Source organism: Ahaetulla prasina, chromosome 3, assembly GCF_028640845.1.
Source record: "Ahaetulla prasina isolate Xishuangbanna chromosome 3, ASM2864084v1, whole genome shotgun sequence".
NCBI lineage: Eukaryota > Metazoa > Chordata > Lepidosauria > Squamata > Colubridae > Ahaetulla > Ahaetulla prasina.
Genome location: NC_080541.1, coordinates 3769126 through 3789686, shown reverse-complemented (window position 1 = coordinate 3789686; position 20561 = coordinate 3769126). Strand labels below are relative to the sequence as shown.

Below are 20561 nucleotides of genomic sequence, written 5' to 3'. Positions count from 1 at the left end.
AGAAGAATAGAATAGAATAGAATAGAACAGAACAGAATAGAATGTAGATTAGAATAGAGTAGAGTAGAGTAGATTAGAGAGTAGAATAGAGAGTAGAGTAGAGTAGCGTAGCGTAGCGTAGCGTAGCGTAGAGTAGAGTAGAGTAGAGTAGAGTAGAGTAGAGTAGAGTAGAGTAGAGTAGAGTAGAGTAGAGTAGTGTAGAATAAAATAGAATAGAATAGAATGTAGATTAGAATAGAGTAGCGTAGAGTAGAGTAGTGTAGAGTAGTGTAGAAGAATAGAATAGAATAGAATAGAATAGAATAGAATAGAATAGAATAGAATAGAATAGAATAGAATAGAACAGTTTAGTTGGAAGGGACCTTGGAGGTCTTCTAGTCCAACCCCCTCTCAGGCAGGAGGCCCTAGATCATTTCAAACAAATGGTTGTCCAATCTCTCCTTAAAAACCTCCAGTGATGGAGCACCCACAACTTCTGGAGGCAAGTTGTTCAATTCTTATGATTGCTCAGGTTAAACCTGGAAGATCTTATCTGCACTGGCTTTCCTGGACATAGAGGTAAGTGGTAGTATAAAGAACACAAAGACAGATATTTTCCAAGGAGACACCTCCGATCTCACGTTCTGAGAAAATTCCTGAGAAGACAAGAAAGTCCTGATTTGAATCTCCAGCTGGTTTGGTTTTTGCTTTGAAGACAGGAGAAAATAGCTTCAGAGGAAGATGCCCTCATGAATGGACTCCAGCTTGATGTTGTTGAGAAAAAGTTAGAAGAAAACATTGCTTCCTTCTAATGATACACTTTTTGTGAATCTGACGCCAAGGGAGGGGACTCGAGACCCCCACTCTTCCATTATGCTTGCAAAAAAAAAGGGGGGGAGAAGAAGGAAGAGAAAAAGAGGAGGAAATTTCCTCTATCAAATTGTAATTTAAGAATTTAATTAGTTAATTAAAATTAATTATAATTAAGTTTAAGAATTAAATTTAAGAATTTGTTTATTTATTTATTACATTTAAAAGAAGTCAATGTATCACATTTAGTTTAATGGAATGGATGGAAATTAATCCATTAATTAGTACATGATAAACTTCTCCTAAAACTAAAATCCTACGGCATCTCAGCACCCCTCCACAATTGGATAACAGCTTTCCTATCAAACAGACAACAAGTGGTCAAAATTGGCAACGCTCTATCAAATCCTGTTCCTGTCAAAAGTGGCGTTCCTCAAGGCAGCGTTCTTGGACCAACACTCTTCATATTATACATTAATGATCTCTGTGACCATATTACAAGTGATTGTGCTCTTTTTGCTGAGGACGTCAAACTATTTAACACCACCAACAATACAGCTACCCTTCAAAAAGACCTTGACTTCGTACCTGAATGGTCTAAAACTTGGCAACTCCAAATCTCAACCAGCAAATGCTCTGTCTTACAATTGGAAAAAACAATCTGAACACTAAATACAAGCTCGATGGACATTACCTTACTGATGACCCCCACCCTGTTAAAGACCTTGGAGTTTTCAGATCAAATGATCTAAGTGCCAAAGCCCACTGCAACTACATCGCAAAAAAGGCCTTAAAAGTTGTAAACCTAATCTTGTGTAGCTTCTTCTCCAGAAACACTACACTACTAACTAGAGCATATAAAACATTTGCTAGACCAATTCTTGAATACAGCTTGACTGTCTGGAACCCATACCACATTTCTGACATCAATACAATTGAACATGTCCAGAAATATTTTACAAGAAGAGTTCTCCACTCCTCTGATTACAACAAAATACCTTATGCCACCAGACTTGAAATCCTGGGCTTAGAAAATTTAGAATTATGCCGCCTTCGACATGGCCTGAGTTTAACTCATAAAATCATCTATTACAACGTCCTTCCTGTCGAGGACTACTTCAGCTTCAATTGCAACAATACACGAGCACACAATAGATTTAAGCTTAATGTTAACCGCTCCAATCTTAATTGCAGAAAATATGACTTCAGTAACAGAGTTGTTAATGCTTGGAATAAACTACCTGACTCTGTGGTCTCTTCTCAAAATCTCCAAAGCTTTAACCAAAAACTGTCTACCATTGACCTCACCCCTTTCCTAAGAGGACTATAAGGGGCGTGCATAAGTGCACAAAAGTGCCTACCGTTCCTGTCCTATTGTTTTCTTTCATTATATGTGTTTACATATAATGTTGTGACAAAATAAATAAATAAATAAAATAAATAAAAACAAGTCGTTCCACTGATTGATTGTCCTCGCTGTCAGGAAATTCCTCCTTAGTTCTAAGTTGCTTCTCTCCTTGATTAATCTCTATGATTTAGTTTTCATATTAATTCGGGTTGAGGTGGTGTGTTTGGAACCATAGAGTCCATTTCTGCTCAGGGCTTGAATCCAAATGAAAACATCTCCATAAAGACATCAAACTCGATTGATTTTTTAATCCAGTTGGGTGCATTTTGCCCATTTCTCCTTAACAAAATAACACACACACACACACACACTACAATTCGTGGGTCTGTCCACATGGTTCTCAACCAAGAACCTTCTCACCATCCTTGAAGGTTCAAGTTCGTATCCATTCTGGTCCAAGCTTTGTTGACCCCACTATTTTCTTCTCCTCTGTTCCTCTCAAGCACTTCCCTTGGAGAACAGAGAAGAGGGAGAAGAAGACAGGAGGTGGAGCTATCACCATTTTGCTAACTGAGCAAACCAGTTCTCCTTGATTACCTCGCTGAGCTCAGACCACGGAAGGTCTGCAGGTGTGTGGCAGTTTTTTCTGTGCCATGATGAAAGTAACCCTGGCTACCTGGCTGATTTTTGCAGCATCTGTAGATCTAGGTAAGATCAACTTTCGTTGACAAAGATTTGGGCAATGTAAGAAGAAGAAGCACTGAATCTTGGACAAGGGTGGTCTGGTTTCTCCAAAGGGTGAGAAAAATGTTGTTGTGGTTCCTCAGAAGTAGCCTTTGCATGGTAGGGGCTAGTTCATGCTGATAGAAGAAGGAAGGAAGGAAGGAAGGAAGGAAGGAAGGAAGGAAGGAAGGAAGGAAGGAAGGAAGGAAGGAAGGAAGGGGAAAGGAAGGGTGAGGAGGAGGAGGAGGAAGAAGAAGAAGACGAAGAAGAAGAAGAAGAAGAAGAAGAAGAAGAAGAAGAAGAAGAAGAAGAAGGAGAAGGAGAAGGAGAAGGAGAAGGAGAAGGAGAAGGAGAAGGAGAAGGAGAAGGAGAAGGAGAAGGAGAAGAGGAGGAGGAGGAGGAGGAGGAGAAGAAGAAGAAGAAGAAGAAGAAGAAGAAGAAGAAGAAGAAGAAGAAGAAGAAGAAGAAGAAGAAGAAGAAGGAGGAGGAGGAGGAGGAGGAGGAGGAGGAGGAGGAAGAAGAAGAAGAAGAAGAAGAAGAAGAAGAAGAAGAAGAAGAAGAAGAAGAAGAAGAAGAAGAAGAAGAAGAAGAAGATCATTTAGAACTTTGCAGCTAATGTGCAGGAGATTGGTGAAGTTAACTGATTCCCAATTGGTTAATAATACCAACATATACAAACAGAGACACGACAGTTTAGTTATTTTGCTGCAAACTTTTGCAAGGAACACGGGTCAGGTATTTGTGGATAAAGAACACAAATCTGTTAGGCTGGAGATTTATAACTAAGCAACTAAAATGATTAAGGAGACTAAAACATACGAAGAACAGTTGCAGGATTTGGGTATGGCCAGTCTAGAGAGAAAAAAAACTGGTGGGGGAGGGGTGGACATGATAGCAATATTGCAGTATTTGAGGGGCTGCTACAAAGAAGAGTGGGGTCAACTTATTCTTCAAAGCACCGAAAAGCAGGACAAGAAACAATGGATGGACATTAATCAAGGAAAGAAGCAACCTTAAAGAAGAGACTGGGGAGCCACCTATCAGAAATGGTCGAGAGTCTCCAGCTTGAGCAGGGGGCTGGACTAGAAGACCTCCAAGGTCCCTTCCAGCTCTATTCTGATTGATTGGCTGGTTGGTTGGTTGATTGAACTGGTCTCTGAGATCAAATTAGTTGAAGATCAATGTGTAGGGTTGTAAAAATATGACCACTAGGATATACAATACAAACACATGGAGGGAGCAAAGAGTGAATTCTTTTTACGATACCTTTTAATAATGGGAAACGGGGGGTTCACCCTAAAGTTAGCCTAGTTAAGATTCTGGAGCGACCGAGGTTGACTCTGGAGCTCAAGGATAAGAGCGAAACAAAAAGTTAAAGAGACATCGGTATTTTATAATATATGGGAACAGTGGTAGAAATGGAGAGAAAGGAGATAGATAAGGATATTTAGTTACTAAGTATAAATGATAGATGAAACAAGAACACAAATACATACAATTTAATGTTTGTAATCATTGCACGGATTATTGCTATAAGAAAAACACCCACAAAGAGCTGTTAAGTAATATAACTTTTTCCTTTTTTTTAATGTAAAAAAAGTTTAATAATATATATATATATATTTTAAAAAAGGATAAGAGCGAACAAGAGTATTACGAAATATGGAATAAATTTTATTATTGGATGCCGGGATAAAGGATTATTGATTGATTGATTGATTTATCAAACTTATATACCGCACCATCTCCCATAGGACTCAGGGCGGTTCACAGGCATATTAAAAACAATATAAAAACAATATAATAAATAAACATTAAAACCCAGTTAAAACTAAATATTATCATAGCCTGATCACTAAAACAGTAAAAATCAGTAAAACCCCCATTAAAATTTAGCTAAAACATTTTGTTCTTAGGCTAGTCCCGCACGCTGAAATAATAGAGTCTTCAGTTCACGTCTGAAGGTCCAGAGGTCGGGGAGTTGTTGTAATCCCGGAGGAAGCTCGTTCCACAGGGCTGGTGCCGCCACAGAGAAGGCCCTCCCCCTGGGGGTCGCCAGCCTGCATTGTTTGGTCGACGGCACCCTGAGGAGGCCCACTCTGTGGGAGCGCACAGGTCGTTGGGAGGCAATCGGCGGCAGAAGGCGGTCTCGAAGGTATCCCGGTCCTAAGCCATGGAGCGCTTTAAAGGTGGTAACCAAGACCTTGAATTGCACCCGGAAGACTACCTGTTGCCAGTGCAGGCAGCGCAGGATGGGTGTTATATGGGAGCAGCACGGTGCTCCTTCTATCACCTGCGCGGCCGCATTCTGGACTAATTGGAGCCTCTGGTTGCTCTTCAAGGGGAGCCCCATGTAGAGAGCATTGCAATAGTCCAGGCGGGAAGTGACGAGGGCGTGAGTGACCGTGCGTAAGGCGTCCCGGTCAAGGAAGGGGTTGATGAGTTGAATGTTTAGAAATTTCTAGGTTAGTTTTCTGTGATCGATAGGAATGGACTTGATAGCGATGTAAATTTTACAGATGAAAGACTGTACGTGTTTGAAATGTGATAAATAGTATAAACTTCTATAGCGATAAGGAAGTGTATCTGTTGCCAGGTAAAACTTGATGAAAATGTCTAAACCGGAGAAGTCAAACCACGTCCAATGTTTTTAATTTGTGTTGTTAATAAAAAAAAATTTTTAAAAGTTGAGTGACCTCAACCAGGGTGATTTGCAGAAAATGATCCCAGGTGGTTACTCCCAGGTAAGGTGCAGACGTATCTGCTCTACAAACAGATTCCTACATCCTTGAGTTTCTCTTGTCTGTCACCAATACATGGTGTTTAATAATATATATATATATATATATATATATATATATATATATATATATATATATATATATATATATATATATTTTATTGTGAAAATTGGAAGTGTCTTGGCGACGTTGACGAAGTCTCATTCGTCATCTTCAGGCTTCAGCTTCATGCTTCTGGGAGCAAGCTGAAGCCTGAAGATGACGAATGAGACTTCGTCGAAACGTCGCCAAGACACTTCCAATTTTACACGGGAGAAAACCCGAACAACCAAAGACCTATATACAAACACCCGTGAAAACCTCAGATAAGAGCGAAACAAGAATATTACGTTCTTTTGTTTTTCTTCCTGGTTGCCAAACTTGATTAGTTTTTTCCAAATATAATATAAAATACAAAAGAAAATAATGAGAGAATAAAGGGAAGGAAAATATAGGATAGGAAGGGAGGAGGGAATAAAAAGCATTGGTACAGCAGAATTAGCCAATAACATAAAACTTCGGCTTTTTACTTTTATAGAATGATATATACGGGTAGTCCTCGATTTACAACCACAATCGAACCCCAAATGTATGCCGCGAAGTGAGACATTTGTTAAATGAGTTTCGCTCCATTTTACGACCTTTCTTGTCACCGTTAAGCGGAACACCGCAGTTGTCACATTAGAAACATGGTCATTCAGTGAATCTGGCTCCCTTGCTGACTTTGCTTGCCGGAAGGTCGCAAAAGGGGACCACATGACCCTGGGGCACTGCAACCGTCATAAATGTGAGTCGGTTGCCAAGCATCTGAATGTAAATCACGTGACCAGGGGGTTCATGTTTCCTCTTGAATGAAGCCCCTTTATTCAACTTTCCAACTCTTCTCTTTTCTCTCCTCTTCTCATTTCTAGTCTTCTCTTCAATTATTTCTCTTCTCTTCTATTTCTCTTTTATCTCTCCTCTTCTATCTCTCTTCTCCCCTTCCTTTCTATTCTTTATCCACTCTGCTATCTACTCTACTTCTACTCTACTTTCTACTCTGCTGCTTGTATCCGTGTGATTGATATTGATATTGATTGTTTCCTAGTATGATTGAATTGCTTATTGTATTGTATGACTGTCACTGGGTGTTGTGCTTTGTGATTCTCAACAAGGGTATCTTGCTTTTTATGTACACTGAGAGCATATGCACCAAAGGCAAATTCCTTGTGTCCAATCACACTTGGCCAATAAAAAATTCTATTCTGTTCTGTTCTGTTCTGTTCTGTTCTGTTCTGTTCTATTCTACCCTATCCCATCCCATCCCATCCCATCCCATCCCACCTCATTCATCTATTCATCTATGGTATTCTGTTCTGTTTTCTGTTCTGTTCTACTCTACTCTATTCTACTCTATTCTATTCTACTCTACTCTACTCTACTCTACTCTACTCTACTCTATTCTATTCTATTCTACCCTATCCCATCCCATCCCATCTCATTCATCTATTCATCTACTGGTATTCTGTTCTGTTCTGTTCTACTCTACTCTACACTACTCTATTCTATTCTATTCTATTCTATTCTATTCTATTCTACCCTATCCCATCCCGTCCCATCCCATCCATCTATTCATCTACTGGTGTTCTGTTCTGTTCTACTCTACTCTACTCTACTCTATTCTATTCTACCCTATCCTATCCCATCCCATCTTATTCATCTATTCATCTATGGTATTCTGTTCTGTTTTCTGTTCTGTTCTACTCTATTCTACTCTATTCTACTCTATTCTATTCTACTCTACTCTACTCTATTCTATTCTACCCTATCCCATCCCATCCCATCTCATTCATCTATTCATCTACTGGTATTCTGTTCTGTTCTATTCTGTTCTGTTCTACTCTACTCTACTCTACTCTACTCTACTCTACTCTACTCTACTCTACTCTACTCTACTCTACTCTACTCTACTCTACTCTACTCTATTCTATTCTATTCTATTCTATTCTACCCTATCCCATCCCATCCCATCCCATCTCATTCATCTATTCATCTACTGGTGTTCTGTTCTGTTCTACTCTACTCTACTCTACTCTACTCTACTCTACTCTACTCTACTCTACTCTATTCTATTCTATTCTATTCTATTCTATTCTATTCTATTCTATTCTATTCTACCCTATTCCATCCCATCCCATCCCATCTTATTCATCTATTCATCTACTGGTGTTCTGTTCTACTCTACTCTATTCTACTCTATTCTACTCTACTCTACTCTACTCTATTCTATTCTATTCTATTCTATTCTACCCTATCCCATCCCATCCCATCTTATTCATCTATTCATCTACTGGTATTCTGTTCTGTTCTGTTCTGTTCTGTTCTGTTCTGTTCTGTTCTATTCTATTCTGTTCTGTTCTACTCTACTCTACTCTACTCTACTCTACTCTATTCCCTGTATGTATAATTCTACAAAAGTAAACAACCTGGTTAAAAACTTCCCTTTACCTAAGTAAAAAAAAAACTTTACAAAAGTAAAAACTTGCTTAAGCTGTTTTGGAAAGCTTCCCCAGATTGTCAAGATGTAAATCTCAGTCCTGATAGAAACAGAGACCCCTCCCCCACTTCCTCACCCTGCAGATTCTAATGTTCTTCTCTGGTATTGCAGTTCTCCCTTTGCAGTGTTACACCTGCAGTGAACCCATGGACGTTAACTCCTGCCTCACCGTCACTCACTGCCCAGCGAACAGCACTGCTTGCAAGACGACGGTACACTCGGTGGATTCAGGTGAGACCCAGCTTACCTGTCCGTTGAGCTGTTCTTATTGCACTCCGGGGTTTACCTTCGTTTGTGTTGTGACCCAGGCCCAAGGAGGTAGTAGTAGACGCAGTCAGTTCAAAAACAAACAGACTTTATTAGAACAGTGAGAATTAAACTCATTCTCGGCGGCGTCCAAACTAAATCAAAGCAAATTCTTCCTAACACAATTCTTCAGTCTTATCACCAAGCTTGGTACTAATTAGGCAAACTGCCAAAGGCTTTTCTTGGCAAAAGTTCAGAAGCAGAAGATGCCGACAAGACATAAATGCAGCGAGACAAAAAGCAAGTCTATCAATGTTGTTTTCCGACAAAGAGCCCAAACGCCGTTGCTGGTCTTTTAAGCCTTAATGGGAGGGGCCAATCATCTCTTGGCCTTACTCCCAAGTTGTCCTCTTTGCTTTAGTTGCTCTTGCCTTCTGGCAGCTCTTCTCATGTGTGCATTAGGAACAGGCTCCTCCTGTTCCTTTGCCTCACTACTATCAGCCTCTGGACGCTCTGGAGTCCACACATCACTCCCAGATGGCCCTGGCCCCATCTCTGCCTCTGATGCAGAGCCCTCATCCGGGCCTTCCCCAGCCTCCAGGACTGGCCCATGTTCTTCCTCAACCTCATCACTATCTGACTCCACTGCCAGCTCCACAGGCTGCTGGCGGACCACAACAGTTTGTACTGAAACTCTCAGCCAGCCAAGAGTTATTTTCATTGCTTCTGTGGCTTATGGGTTTCTGGCCACTTTCTGGCCACTTTCAGTGGCAAGGATCATTAAAATCCATGCGGCAGGCATACCTATTTTTTTTTTATTTGCATTTATATCCCGCCCTTCTCCGAAGACTCAGGGCGGCTTACACTATGTTAGCAATAGTCTTCATCCTATTTGTATATTTATATACAAAGTCAACTTATTGCCCCCCCAACAATCTGGGTCCTCATTTTACCTACCTTATAAAGGATGGAAGGCTGAGTCAACCTTGGGCCTGGTGGGACTAGAACCTGCAGTAATTGCAGGCAGCTGTGTTAATAACAGACTGTCTTACCAGTCTGAGCCACAGAGGCCCTATATTATGGATTCTAAGATGGGCCAATTGTGTGCAGCATCAGCCAAAAAAGCCAACACAATCCTAGGCTGCATTAACGAGAAGGATGGAATCAAGATCACGTGAAGTGTTAATACCACGTTATAATTCCTTGGTAAGGCCACAGTTGGAATACGGCATCAAGTTTTGGTTGCCACGATGTAAAAAAGATGTTGAGACTCTAGAAAGAGTGCAGAGAAGAGCAACAAAGAGGATTAGGGGACTGGAGGCTAAAACATTGCAGGAACTGGGCATGGCTAGTTTAGTGAAGGACCAGGGGAGACATGATAGCCATTTTCTAGTATTTGAGGGGCTGCCACAGAGAGGAGGAAGGGGGTCAAGCTGTTTTCCAAAGCACCGGAAGGCCAGACAAGAAATAATGGATAGAAACTGGCCAAGAAAAGATTCAACCTAGAAATGAGGAATTTCCTGACTGTGAGAACAATCAACCCATAGAACAGAAGTTGCCTTCGGAAGTTGTGGGAGCTTCATCACTTGAGACTTTCAAGAAAAGATTGGACTGTCATTTATTAGAAATGGTGAAGGGTCTCCTAATTGAGTGGGGGGTTGGACTAGATGACCTATAAGGTCCTTTCCAACTCTGTTAATCTGTTATCTGTTAACTCAATAACATCTTAATATAACAGAATAACAGAATTGGAAGGGACCTTGGAGGTCTTCTAGCCCAACCCTCTGATCAGGCAGGACACCCTCTACCATTTCAGACAAATGGTTGTCCAATCTCTTCTTAAAAACCTCCAGTGTTGGAGCATCCACAACTTCTGGAGGCAAGTTGTTCCATTGGCTGCCACAAAGGGTAGGGTAGGGTAGGGTAGGATAGGATAGGATAGGATAGGATAGGATAGGATAGGATAGGATAGGATAGGATAGGATAGGATAGGATAGGATAGGATAACAGAATTGGAAGGCACCTTTTAGGTCATCTAGTCCAACCCTTTGCCCAAACAGGAGACACTATACCGTTTCTGACAGTTGGCAATCCAGTCTCTTCTCAAAAGCCTCCAGTGATGAAGCTCCCACAACTTCTGAAGGCAACTTTTGTTCCATTGCTTGATTGTTTTCACTGTCAGAAAATGTCTCCTTATTTCTAGGTTGAATCTCTTCTTGATCAATTTCCATCCATTGTTCCTTGTCTGGCCTTCGGGGGCTTTTGACTAAAGGGAGAAGGAAAGAAAACGTGCTTGACTGACCTTTAACCAGGTTGATTTAGTCACCTGTTTGTTTTTTTAAGCCAGTGAAGAGTTTGAGCTAATATATTTCAAGGCTTAGTTTTTTTTTCAATAAATGAATATTATTTAACCCCTAATATGTTGCTTTATGCAACATATTTAACAGCGTCAAAAAGTCACCACTGCACCTGGCCGAATTGCTAAGCTTGGTTTGATTTAGCTGGAAGCAGTGGGGAAGAAAGAGGTGGTGTGTTGTTTGTTGTGCAAACTCAACAAACATGGGAATTCAAGCTGGGGCCAGGCATATTTCTCTTAATACTCTTTTCCTTTAGAGATAAAACAGAGCAAGTCCATTAAGCAAACCGGAGTAAAATATTGCGATAAGAGAAATTGATGATGGGAGATTGATTGATTCATTTAGGATAGTAAGATTGACAGATTAATAAGGGAAGACGATATATAGATAGATAATGACAAATGATTTCTTGTGGAAAGATTAATAGATTAATGTGAAGATAGATATTGATTTACGATCGATACAAAGATGGAGGGAGGGAGGGAGGAATTCCTTTAAGATGAAAAGATTATAGATAAATGGATGATAGATAATAAATGTATTGATTTATGAAAGAGTAATAGGTTTGGTAAGGTTAGATAGATGATGATAGATACAGATGAAAGTCAGAAATAGATATAAAAAAGAAAGAAAGAAAAGATTGATAGATAAATAAGTGAAGATAATAGACAGACAGACAGATAGAGATTTAAAAGAAAGATATATAAGTGTAGATAGATATAGGTAGGTAGGTAGGTAGGTAGGTAGGTAGGTAGCTGGATGGATGGATGATAGAAATATTTAAAGGGGGAAAAAAAGGAAAGAACGAAAGAATGACTGAACTCAAGATGAGATAGATAGATGGATAGATTGGATAGATGAATAGACAGGCAGGCAGGCAGGCAGGAAGACAGATAGATTTGGACCATAAGAAAGGCTGAGCGCCAAAGAATGGAGGCCTTTGAACTCTGGTGCTGGAGAAGACCCCCTGCAAGTCCCTTGGACTGCAAGGTGATCAAACTGGTCAGTCCTAGAGGAGATCAACCCTGACTGCTCTTTAGAAGGCCAGATCCTGAAGATAAAACACAAATACTTTGGCCATCTAATGAGAAGGAAGGACTCACTGGAGAAGAGCCGAATGCTGGGAAAGATGGAGGGCAAAAGAAGAAGAAGAGGACGACAGAGAACGAGGTGGCTGGATGGAGTCACTGAAGCAGTTGGCGTGAGCTTAAATGGACTCCAGAGGATGGTAGAGGACAGGAAGGCCTGGAGGAACATTGTCCATGGGGTCACGATGGGTTGGACACAACTTCACAGCTAACAACAACAAAGATAGATAGATAGATAGATAAATAGATAGATAGATAGATAGATAGATAGATAGATAGATAGATAGATAGATAGATAGATAGATAGATAGATAGATAGATAGATGGATGGATGGATGGATGGATGGATGGATGGATGGATGGATGGATGGATGGATGGATGGATGGATGGATGGATGGATGGATGGATAGACAGACAGACAGACAGACAGACACATAGATACATAGATAGATAGACCTTGATGAACGTATCTTTTCTTTTATGTACACTGAGAGCATATGCACCAAGACAAATTCCTTGTGTGTCCAATCACACTTGGCCAATAAAATTCTATTCTATTCTATTCTATTCTATTCTATTCTATTCTATTCTAGATACATAGATAGATAGACAGACAGACAGAATAAATTTATTGATACATGAAAGAAACCATATGTGTGAGAGAGGGAGGGGGATCTAATTCCCAACGGACAGTGAGGGATCCCAAAAAATGTTGCTCCCGCCTGGGTAGGATGTGACCTCCTGAGCTTGGGGAGAAATCCAGATCCAGATCCACAACTCCGGGTTTTTCTTCCTACGGCCTGACCAACTCAGAGAGGAAGAATCTAGGTTTGTCCGAATGATGGGCTGAGCTCCATCACACTCAGCAAAAACCCCATTCTTGGCTTATTATTAATTATTATTTTTTCTTTTTCCCTCCCATCTCTTACCCTTGTTACTCCTGATCTCTCCCAGGTTACCCCTTTTTTGGGAACGTCACGGTCAGCAAATCTTGCTCCAAGGATTGTGTTCCGTCTGAGGCGGATACCATCGGCGAAAACCATCCCGACTATTGTTGTTACTGGGATTTGTGCAATGTGGGAGCAGGTCAGGCGGCCGCTGCGGAGTTCAGCGCCCTGAGCTTCACCATCGTCCTCGCCTTCTCACTGCTCTGGCTTCAAGGATAACCCTCCAGGGGAGAGGCTGGGTCGGTCGTGTGGGGAAGGACACCTCTCCCCCAGACCCCCAAACAAGGACCTTGGACTCTCCTTCTGGAAGGTTGGTCGAGATGTCGAGATGGGAGAAGAAGAGTCTTTAGGAGCAGAAGAATGGAGAAGAGAGAAGAAAAGGACCATATCATTAGTATCCCATGTAGTTTGTTCCTACTCAAGAGTGGAAACACACACACTCTTCTTCTCCTTCCCCTTCTCCTCATCTTTCACCTCCTCCTCTTCCTCTTTGTCTATCTCCTCCTCCATTTTTTCCTTCTCCTCCTCTACTTTTCCTTCCTTCCTTCCTTCCCTTCCCTTCCCTTCCCTTCCTTCCTTCCTTCCTTCCTTCCTTCCTTCCTTCCTTCCTTTCCTTCCTTCCCTGCCTGCCTGCCTTTTCTCATTTTTCTTTTCTTGCTTCCTTCTCATTCTTTATTGTCTTTAATTCCTCCCTCCCTCTTCCTTTTCCTGTTTCCTCCTCCTCTCCCGCCCCCCCCCCCCGCAAACCCCACTTCCATCTAGCACTGATGATGTTACCTAGTTGGGTAATAAAATTTCAGCAAGACAACAGCCAAGCTCAGAGAACACCAAGGACCCCACAGCCGTCCTCCTCCTCCTCCTCCTCCTCCTCCTCCTCCTCCTTTTCTGCAAGCCCATTCCCTTCTAGCACTGTTGATGTCACCTAGTTGGGTAATGAAACATCTTCAAGAAAACCTCCCAGATCAGAGAGCACCAAGGACCCCACAGTCCCCCTCCTCCTCCTCCTCCTCCTCCTCCTCCTCCTCCTCCTCCTCCTTTTCTGCAAACCCATTCCCTTCTAGCACTGATGATGTTAGCTAATTGGATAATGCAATGTCTTCAAAAAACCACCAATCTCAGGGAGCACCAAGGACGCCACAGTCGTCATCCTTCTCCTCCTCCTCCTCCTCCTCCTCCTCCTCCTCCTCCTCCTCCTCCTCCTCCTCTCTACAAACCTCACTCCCTTCTAGCACTGTTGATGTTCCCTAGTTGGGTAATGAAACATCTTCAAGAAAACCTCCCAGATCAGAGAGCACCAAGGACCCCACAGTCCTCCTTCTCCTCCTCTTAAGACATGTCGTTGAGTGTTCTCGATCTAATTCTGGAGAAGTATTTCCAAATATACCTATCAAATCTTTGTTCCCTACCGGATCCAGATATTTTACTTGGACACAGGGTCTCCTGAAGCTATTTCGAAGCTTCCTGTGAAAAGCCAAGAGGAATATTTGCCCTGCCAAAACATAAAGATTGTCTTTCTGTCAATACTTCCAATATTTCCCCCATGGTGTAGAACTGCATCCGCCCTTTCTCAGGGCCAGCCTGTCCAATGAATTCAGTACCAGATTTTGTAACGTAAAACACCTACAGTTATTTTTTTTTATTTTTTTTTTTGGCCTGACAAAGTATTGAAGAAGGCAGATAAAACCGAGAATCGATTATTTCCCCCTTGCAGTGTTAGTTTTTAAATTAAGCTGGTTTGTTTGTTCGATTTCTACAGCCAAGTGACTCTGGGTAACTTACAATTCTAAAATTATTTTAAAAAAAACCACTAAAACGATAAAAACATCCAGAAAATATATCACGGTAGTCCTTGATATACGACCAACATTGAGCCAACATTTCTGTTGCTAAGTGAAACATTTGTTAAGTGATTTTAGCCCTCTCCCATGACCTTTCTTGCCACGGTTGTTAAGTGAATCACAGCAGTTGTTAATTTACAACCCGTCTCCCTCCTTGACTTTGCTTGTCAGATGGTCACAAAAGGGGATCACGTGACCTTGGGACACAGCAACGGTCATACGGGTTTGGGAGTGGGAGGCACCGTTTATCGGTGGTTCTCCTCCTATCTCTCCAATCGGTCGCAGACGGTGTTGACAGGAAGGCAGAGATCGACTGCGAGGCCCCTCACTTGTGGGGTGCCTCAGGGGTCGATTCTCTCGCCTCTCCTGTTCAACATCTATATGAAGCCATTGTGCGAGGTCATCAGTGGCTTCGGGGTGAGATACCAGCTGTATGCTGATGACACTCAGCTGTACTTCTCCACCCCGGGCCACCCCAACGAAGCTGTCGAAGTGCTGTCCCGGTGCCTGGAAGCCGTACGGGTCTGGATGGGGTGAAACAGACTCAGGCTCAATCCATCCAAGACGGAGTGGCTGTGGATGCCGGCACCCCGGTACAGTCAGCTGCAACTGCAGCTGACTGTTGGGGCGAGTCACTGGCCCCAACAGAGAGGGTATGCAACTTGGGGGTTCTCCTGGATGGATGGCTGTCGTTTGAAGATCATTTGGCGGCCGTCTCCAGGAGAGCTTTTTACCAGGTTTGCCTGGTTCGCCAGTTGCGCCCCTTTCTTGACCGGGATGCCTTATGCACGGTCACTCACGCTCTCGTCACTTCCCGTCTGGATTATTGTAATGCTCTCTACATGGGGCTACCCCTGAAGTGCACTCGGAGGCTTCAGTTAGTCCAGAATGCAGCTGCGCAGGTGATTGAGGGAGCCACACGCTGTTCTCGGGTAACCACTCCTGCGCAGTCTGCACTGGCTACCTGTGGTCTTTCGGGTGCGCTTCAAGGTTCTGGTTACCACCTTTAAAGCACTCCATGGTTTAGGGCCCGGGTACTTACGGGACCGCCTGCTGTTACCCTATGCCTCCCACCGACCTGTACACTCACACAGAGAGGGTCTTCTCAGGGTGCCGTCCGCCAAGCAATGTCGGCTGGCGGCCCCCAGGGGCAGGGCCTTCTCTGTTGGAGCTCCTACCCTCTGGAACGAACTTCCCCCTGGTTTGCGTCAACTACCTGACCTTCGGGCCTTTCGCCGTGAATTGAAAACGTACTTGTTCATCCAAGCGGGACTGGCTTAATTTTTAACTTTTAATTTTTAAATTCTGAAATTTGAAGTTTAATAATTTTAAATTGGGGTACTGTGTTTTATTGGGGTCAATTTGACGGTTTTACATTTAAACTTTTAAATTTTTCGGCCATTATATAATATGTTATTTTAATTTGTTGTTTTAATATTGTATATTGTATATTTTTAATTTGGCTGTACACCGCCCTGAGTCCTTCGGGAGAAGGGCGGTATAAAAGTCTAAATACTAAATAAATAAATAAAAAATAAATATGAACCAGTTGCCAAGCGTCTGAATTTTGATCATGTGACCGTGGAGATGCTACAACGGTCGTAACTGTGAAAAATGATCACAAATCACTTTTTTCAGGGCTGTTGTAACTTGGAACAGTCAACTAAATGAGCTGTTGTTCAGTCGAGGGCGACCTGTACATACAGCGGCTGGGATACTTAACCAGGAAGGCTGAAGAATTACTTGAGAATGGAGTGGCAGGTCCTCCAAAGTTCTTGCAGGTTAAATTAACTAGCAACTTTCTTGACCTAAATGCCTCGGTAGGGTTTTGATGAGATAAGAGGGGAAGGGAAAGAAAGAAAAGAAAAAAGAAAAGAAAAGTCAGAAAGAAAAAAAGAAAGAAAGAGAGAGAGAGAGAGAGAGGGAGGGAGGGAGGGAGGGAAGGAGAAGAGAGAAAGAGAAAGAGAAAGAAAGAAAAAGAAAGAAGGAAGGAAGGAGGAAAAGAAAGGAAGGAAGGAAGGAGCGAGGGAGGGGAGAGAGAGAGAAAGGAAGGAAGGAAGGAAGGAAGGAAGGAAGGAAGGAAGGAGGAAGAGAGAAGAGAAAGAAAGAAAGAAAGAAAAAGGAAAGAAGGAGGGAGAAAGAAAGAAAGAAGAAAAGAAAGAAAGAAAGAAAGAAAGAAAGAAAGAAAGGGAGGGAGGGAGGGAGGGTGGGAGAGAGGAGAAGAAAGAAAGAAAAAGAAAGAAAGAAAGAAAGAGGGAGGAAGGAGGGAGGGAGGAGGAAGAGAAAGAGAAAGAAAGAAAAGGAAGAAGGAAGGAAGGAAGGAGGAGGGAGGAGGAGGAAGAGAGAAAGAAAGAAAGAAAGAAAGAAAGAAAGAAAGAAAGAAAGAAAGAAAGAAAGAGGGAGGAAGGAGGGAGGGAGGAGGAAGAGAAAGAGAAAGAAAGAAAAAGGAAGAAGGAAGGAAGGAAGGAAGAGGAAGGGAAGGAGGAAGAGAGAAAGAAAGAAAGAAAGAAAGAAAGAAAGAAAGAAAGAAAGAAAGAAAGAAAGAAAGAAACCATTTTGTGGATTCGGTCCTTAAGAGAACCAGTTTATTGTAATTATTAAGACCCAAGCTAGCAACTAGCCTTCTGAGAGTTTCAGTCCCCCCTGAAGCAGAATGCTACCTGGGTAACTCTGGGCCAGTCACTCTCTCTCAGCCCTAAGAGCGACGCAACGGCAGAGCGCTTCGGAAACCTTGCCCAGAAACCTGCAGGGACCTGCGCAGGCGATCGCCCGGAGTCCAGGCTGACTTGAAGGCATCAACATCATAATTCCATACAGGACGAATTCTTGCTTAAAAGTCTGTGCTGACCAATTGGCCCCCATCTTCACCCATATTTTCAATAAATCACTAGAGATGTGCTATGTTCCTTCTTGCTTCAAACGCTCTACCATCATCCCAGTGCCAAAGAAGCCCACCATCAAGGAACTGAATGACTACAGACCAGTTGCTCTAACATCTGTAGTCATGAAAACCTTTGAAAGGCTAGTGCTTTCCTACCTGAAAACCATCACGAATCCACTCTTAGACCCCTTGCAATTTGCATACCGAGCAAATAGATCAACAGATGATGCTGTTAATATGGCTCTGCACTACATCCTACAACATCTTGAGTCTCCAAAGACCTATGCAAGGGTCCTTTTTGTAGACTTTAGTTCAGCATTCAATACCATCATTCCAGACATTCTTCTAACTAAGCTAAACCAGCTACAGGTACCGGAACAGACTTGTAAGTGGATCACAAGCTTCCTAACAAACAGGAAGCAGCAGGTGAAGCTAAGCAAGATCACATCAAATACCTGTACAATTAGCACAGGGCCCCCCCAAGGCTGTGTGCTCTCCCCACTTCTCTTCTCTCTGTATACCAATGACTGCATCTCCAATGATCCATTTGTTAAGCTACTGAAGTTCGCAGATGACACAACAGTGATTGGTCTCATTCGAGACAATGACGAATCCGCATATAGACGAGAGGTCGAACGACTAGCCTTGTGGTGCAACCAAAACAATCTGGAACTGAACACACTCAAAACCGTAGAAATGGTGGTAGACATTAGGAAAATCCTTCCATACTTCCACCTCTCACAATACTTGACAACACAGTATCAACAGTAGAAACCTTCAAATTTCTGGGTTCTATCATATCGCAAGATCTCAAATGGACAGCTAACATCAAAAACATCATTAAAAAAGGACAACAAAGAATGTTCTTTCTGCGCCAACTCAGTAAGCTCAAACTGCCCAAGGAGCTGCTGATCCAATTCTACAGAGGAATTATTGAGTCTGTCATTTGCACCTCTATAACTGTCTGGTTCGGTTCTGCAACCCAACAAGAAAAACACAGACTTCAGAGGATAATTAGAACTGCAGAAAAAATAATTGCTACCAACTTGCCTTCCATTGAGGACCTGTATACTGCACGAATCAAGAAGAGGGCCGTGAAAATATTTGCAGATCCCTCGCATCCTGGACATAAACTGTTTCAACTCCTACCCTCAAAACGACGCTATAGAGCACTGCATACCAGAACAACTAGACACAAGAACAGTTTTTTCCCGAAGGCCATCACTCTGCTAAACAAATAATTCCATCAACACTGTCAGACTATTTACTGAATCTGCACTACTATTAATCGTTTCATAGTTCCCATCACCAATCTCTTTCCACTTATGACTGTATGACTATAACTTGTTGCTGGCAATCCTTATGATTTATATTGATATATTGATCATCAATTGTGTTGTAAATGTTGTACCTTGATGAAAGTATCTTTTCTTTTATGTACACTGAGAGCATATGCACCAAGACAAATTCCTTGTGTGTCCATTCACACTTGGCCAATAAAATTCTATTCTATTCTATTCTATTCTATTCTATTCTATTCTATTCTATTCTATTCTATTCTATTCTATTCTATTCTATTCTATTCTGTAACAAAAACCTTACAGGCAGAAATTCACTTGAAAAGGCATGCAGTTGCAATTGACAGCAGGGGGCGCTGAAACACCAGGATACGGTTTGAATTTATTATTATTATTATTATTTTTTAAAAAAACGCATTTCAGTAAAAACTTCAAATCTTCCGGTTTGATGGGACAACGGCAGTGAAGGGTTAAGTGTGGGCGTTGTTTTCAAATGTGAAAATCATGATGCAGATAAGAGGGAAGATTCAACCAACCATCCCTTCAAATAAATCAGGATTTCCTTCCTTCCTTCCTTCCTCCCTCCCTCCCTCCCTTTTTCATTCCTCCCTTCCTCCTCCTTCCCTTCCTCCCTCCCTTTTTCATTCCTTCCTCTCTCCCTCCCTCCCTTTTTCATTCCTTCCTCTATCCCTCCCTCCCTTCCTCCCTCCCTCCCTTTTTCATTCCTTCCTCTCTCCCTCCTCCTCCTTTTCATTTCTTCCTCTCTCCTCCCTCCCTTTTCATTCCTCCTCTATCCTCCTTCCTCCTCCCTCCCTTTTCATTCCTTCCTTCCTTCCTCCTCCCTCCTCCTTTTCATTCCTTCCTCTATCCTCCTCCTCCCTCCCTTTTCATTTCTTCCTTCCTCCTTCCTCCTCCTCCCTCCTCCTTTTCATTCCTCCTCCCTTTTTCATTCCTTCCTTCCTCCCTCCCTCCCTCCTCCCTCCCTTCCTTTTTCATTCCTTCCTCTCTCCCTCCCTCCCTTTTTTCCTCCCTCCCTCCCTTTTTCATTCCTTTCTTCCTCCCTCCCTCCCTCCTCCCTCCCTTCCTTTTTCATTCCTTCCTCTCTCCCTCCCTCCCTCCCTTTTTTCCTCCCTCCCTCCCTTTTTCATATCTTTCTTCCTCCCTTCCTCCTCCCTCCCTCCCTCCCTCTCTCATTCCTTTCTCCCTCCCTCCCTGGGAAAAAAAACCCAGTTAAAATGAAAGAAAAAGTTAAAACAAAAAACAAAAACCATCAAAACAAAACAAAAAGAATTAAACGAACAGGGGGGCTTCTAAAGACACATGCCTGACACATGGGCCTCAATAAAGAACCCCCCCTATTTCATTCTAAACACACACACACCCCAACCTCCATAAACCACCTCTGTATCTTTTTTTTTTGGGAAGAATATATATATATATATATATATAAGTAAAAAAAATATGCATCAACTATATTAATTTGATATAATGAAGGGAACAATAGGACAGGAACGGTAGGCACTTTTGTGCTCTTATGCACGCCCCTTATAGTCCTCTCAGGAATGGGGTGAGGTCAATAGTAGACAGTTTTTGGTTGAACCTTGACCTGCCTCCCTTTCAATCATCCCATTTGGCCCCCTCAATTCCTCGGTGGAGCTTTGCCGGCTTGCCAGACAAAGCAGCTAACAAAAACGAGGAGACAATGCCTTGCTTGGTATGCTGCAGCGAG

At 42.3% G+C, this 20561-nt stretch overlaps 1 protein-coding gene across 1 annotated transcript; it reads left to right on the top strand.

Moving 5' to 3' along the window:
• Nucleotides 1–2772: 2772 nt before the first annotated feature.
• LOC131194544 (ly6/PLAUR domain-containing protein 2-like) lies at nt 2773–13175 on the top strand. The gene is made up of 3 exons (XM_058175651.1): nt 2773–2845; nt 8288–8407; nt 12823–13175. The coding sequence occupies exons 1-3, from the start codon at nt 2791–2793 to the stop codon at nt 13032–13034; spliced, it is 387 nt and encodes a 128-aa protein (XP_058031634.1). The 5' UTR covers nt 2773–2790; the 3' UTR covers nt 13035–13175.
• The last annotated feature ends 7386 nt before the right edge of the window (nt 13176–20561 follow it).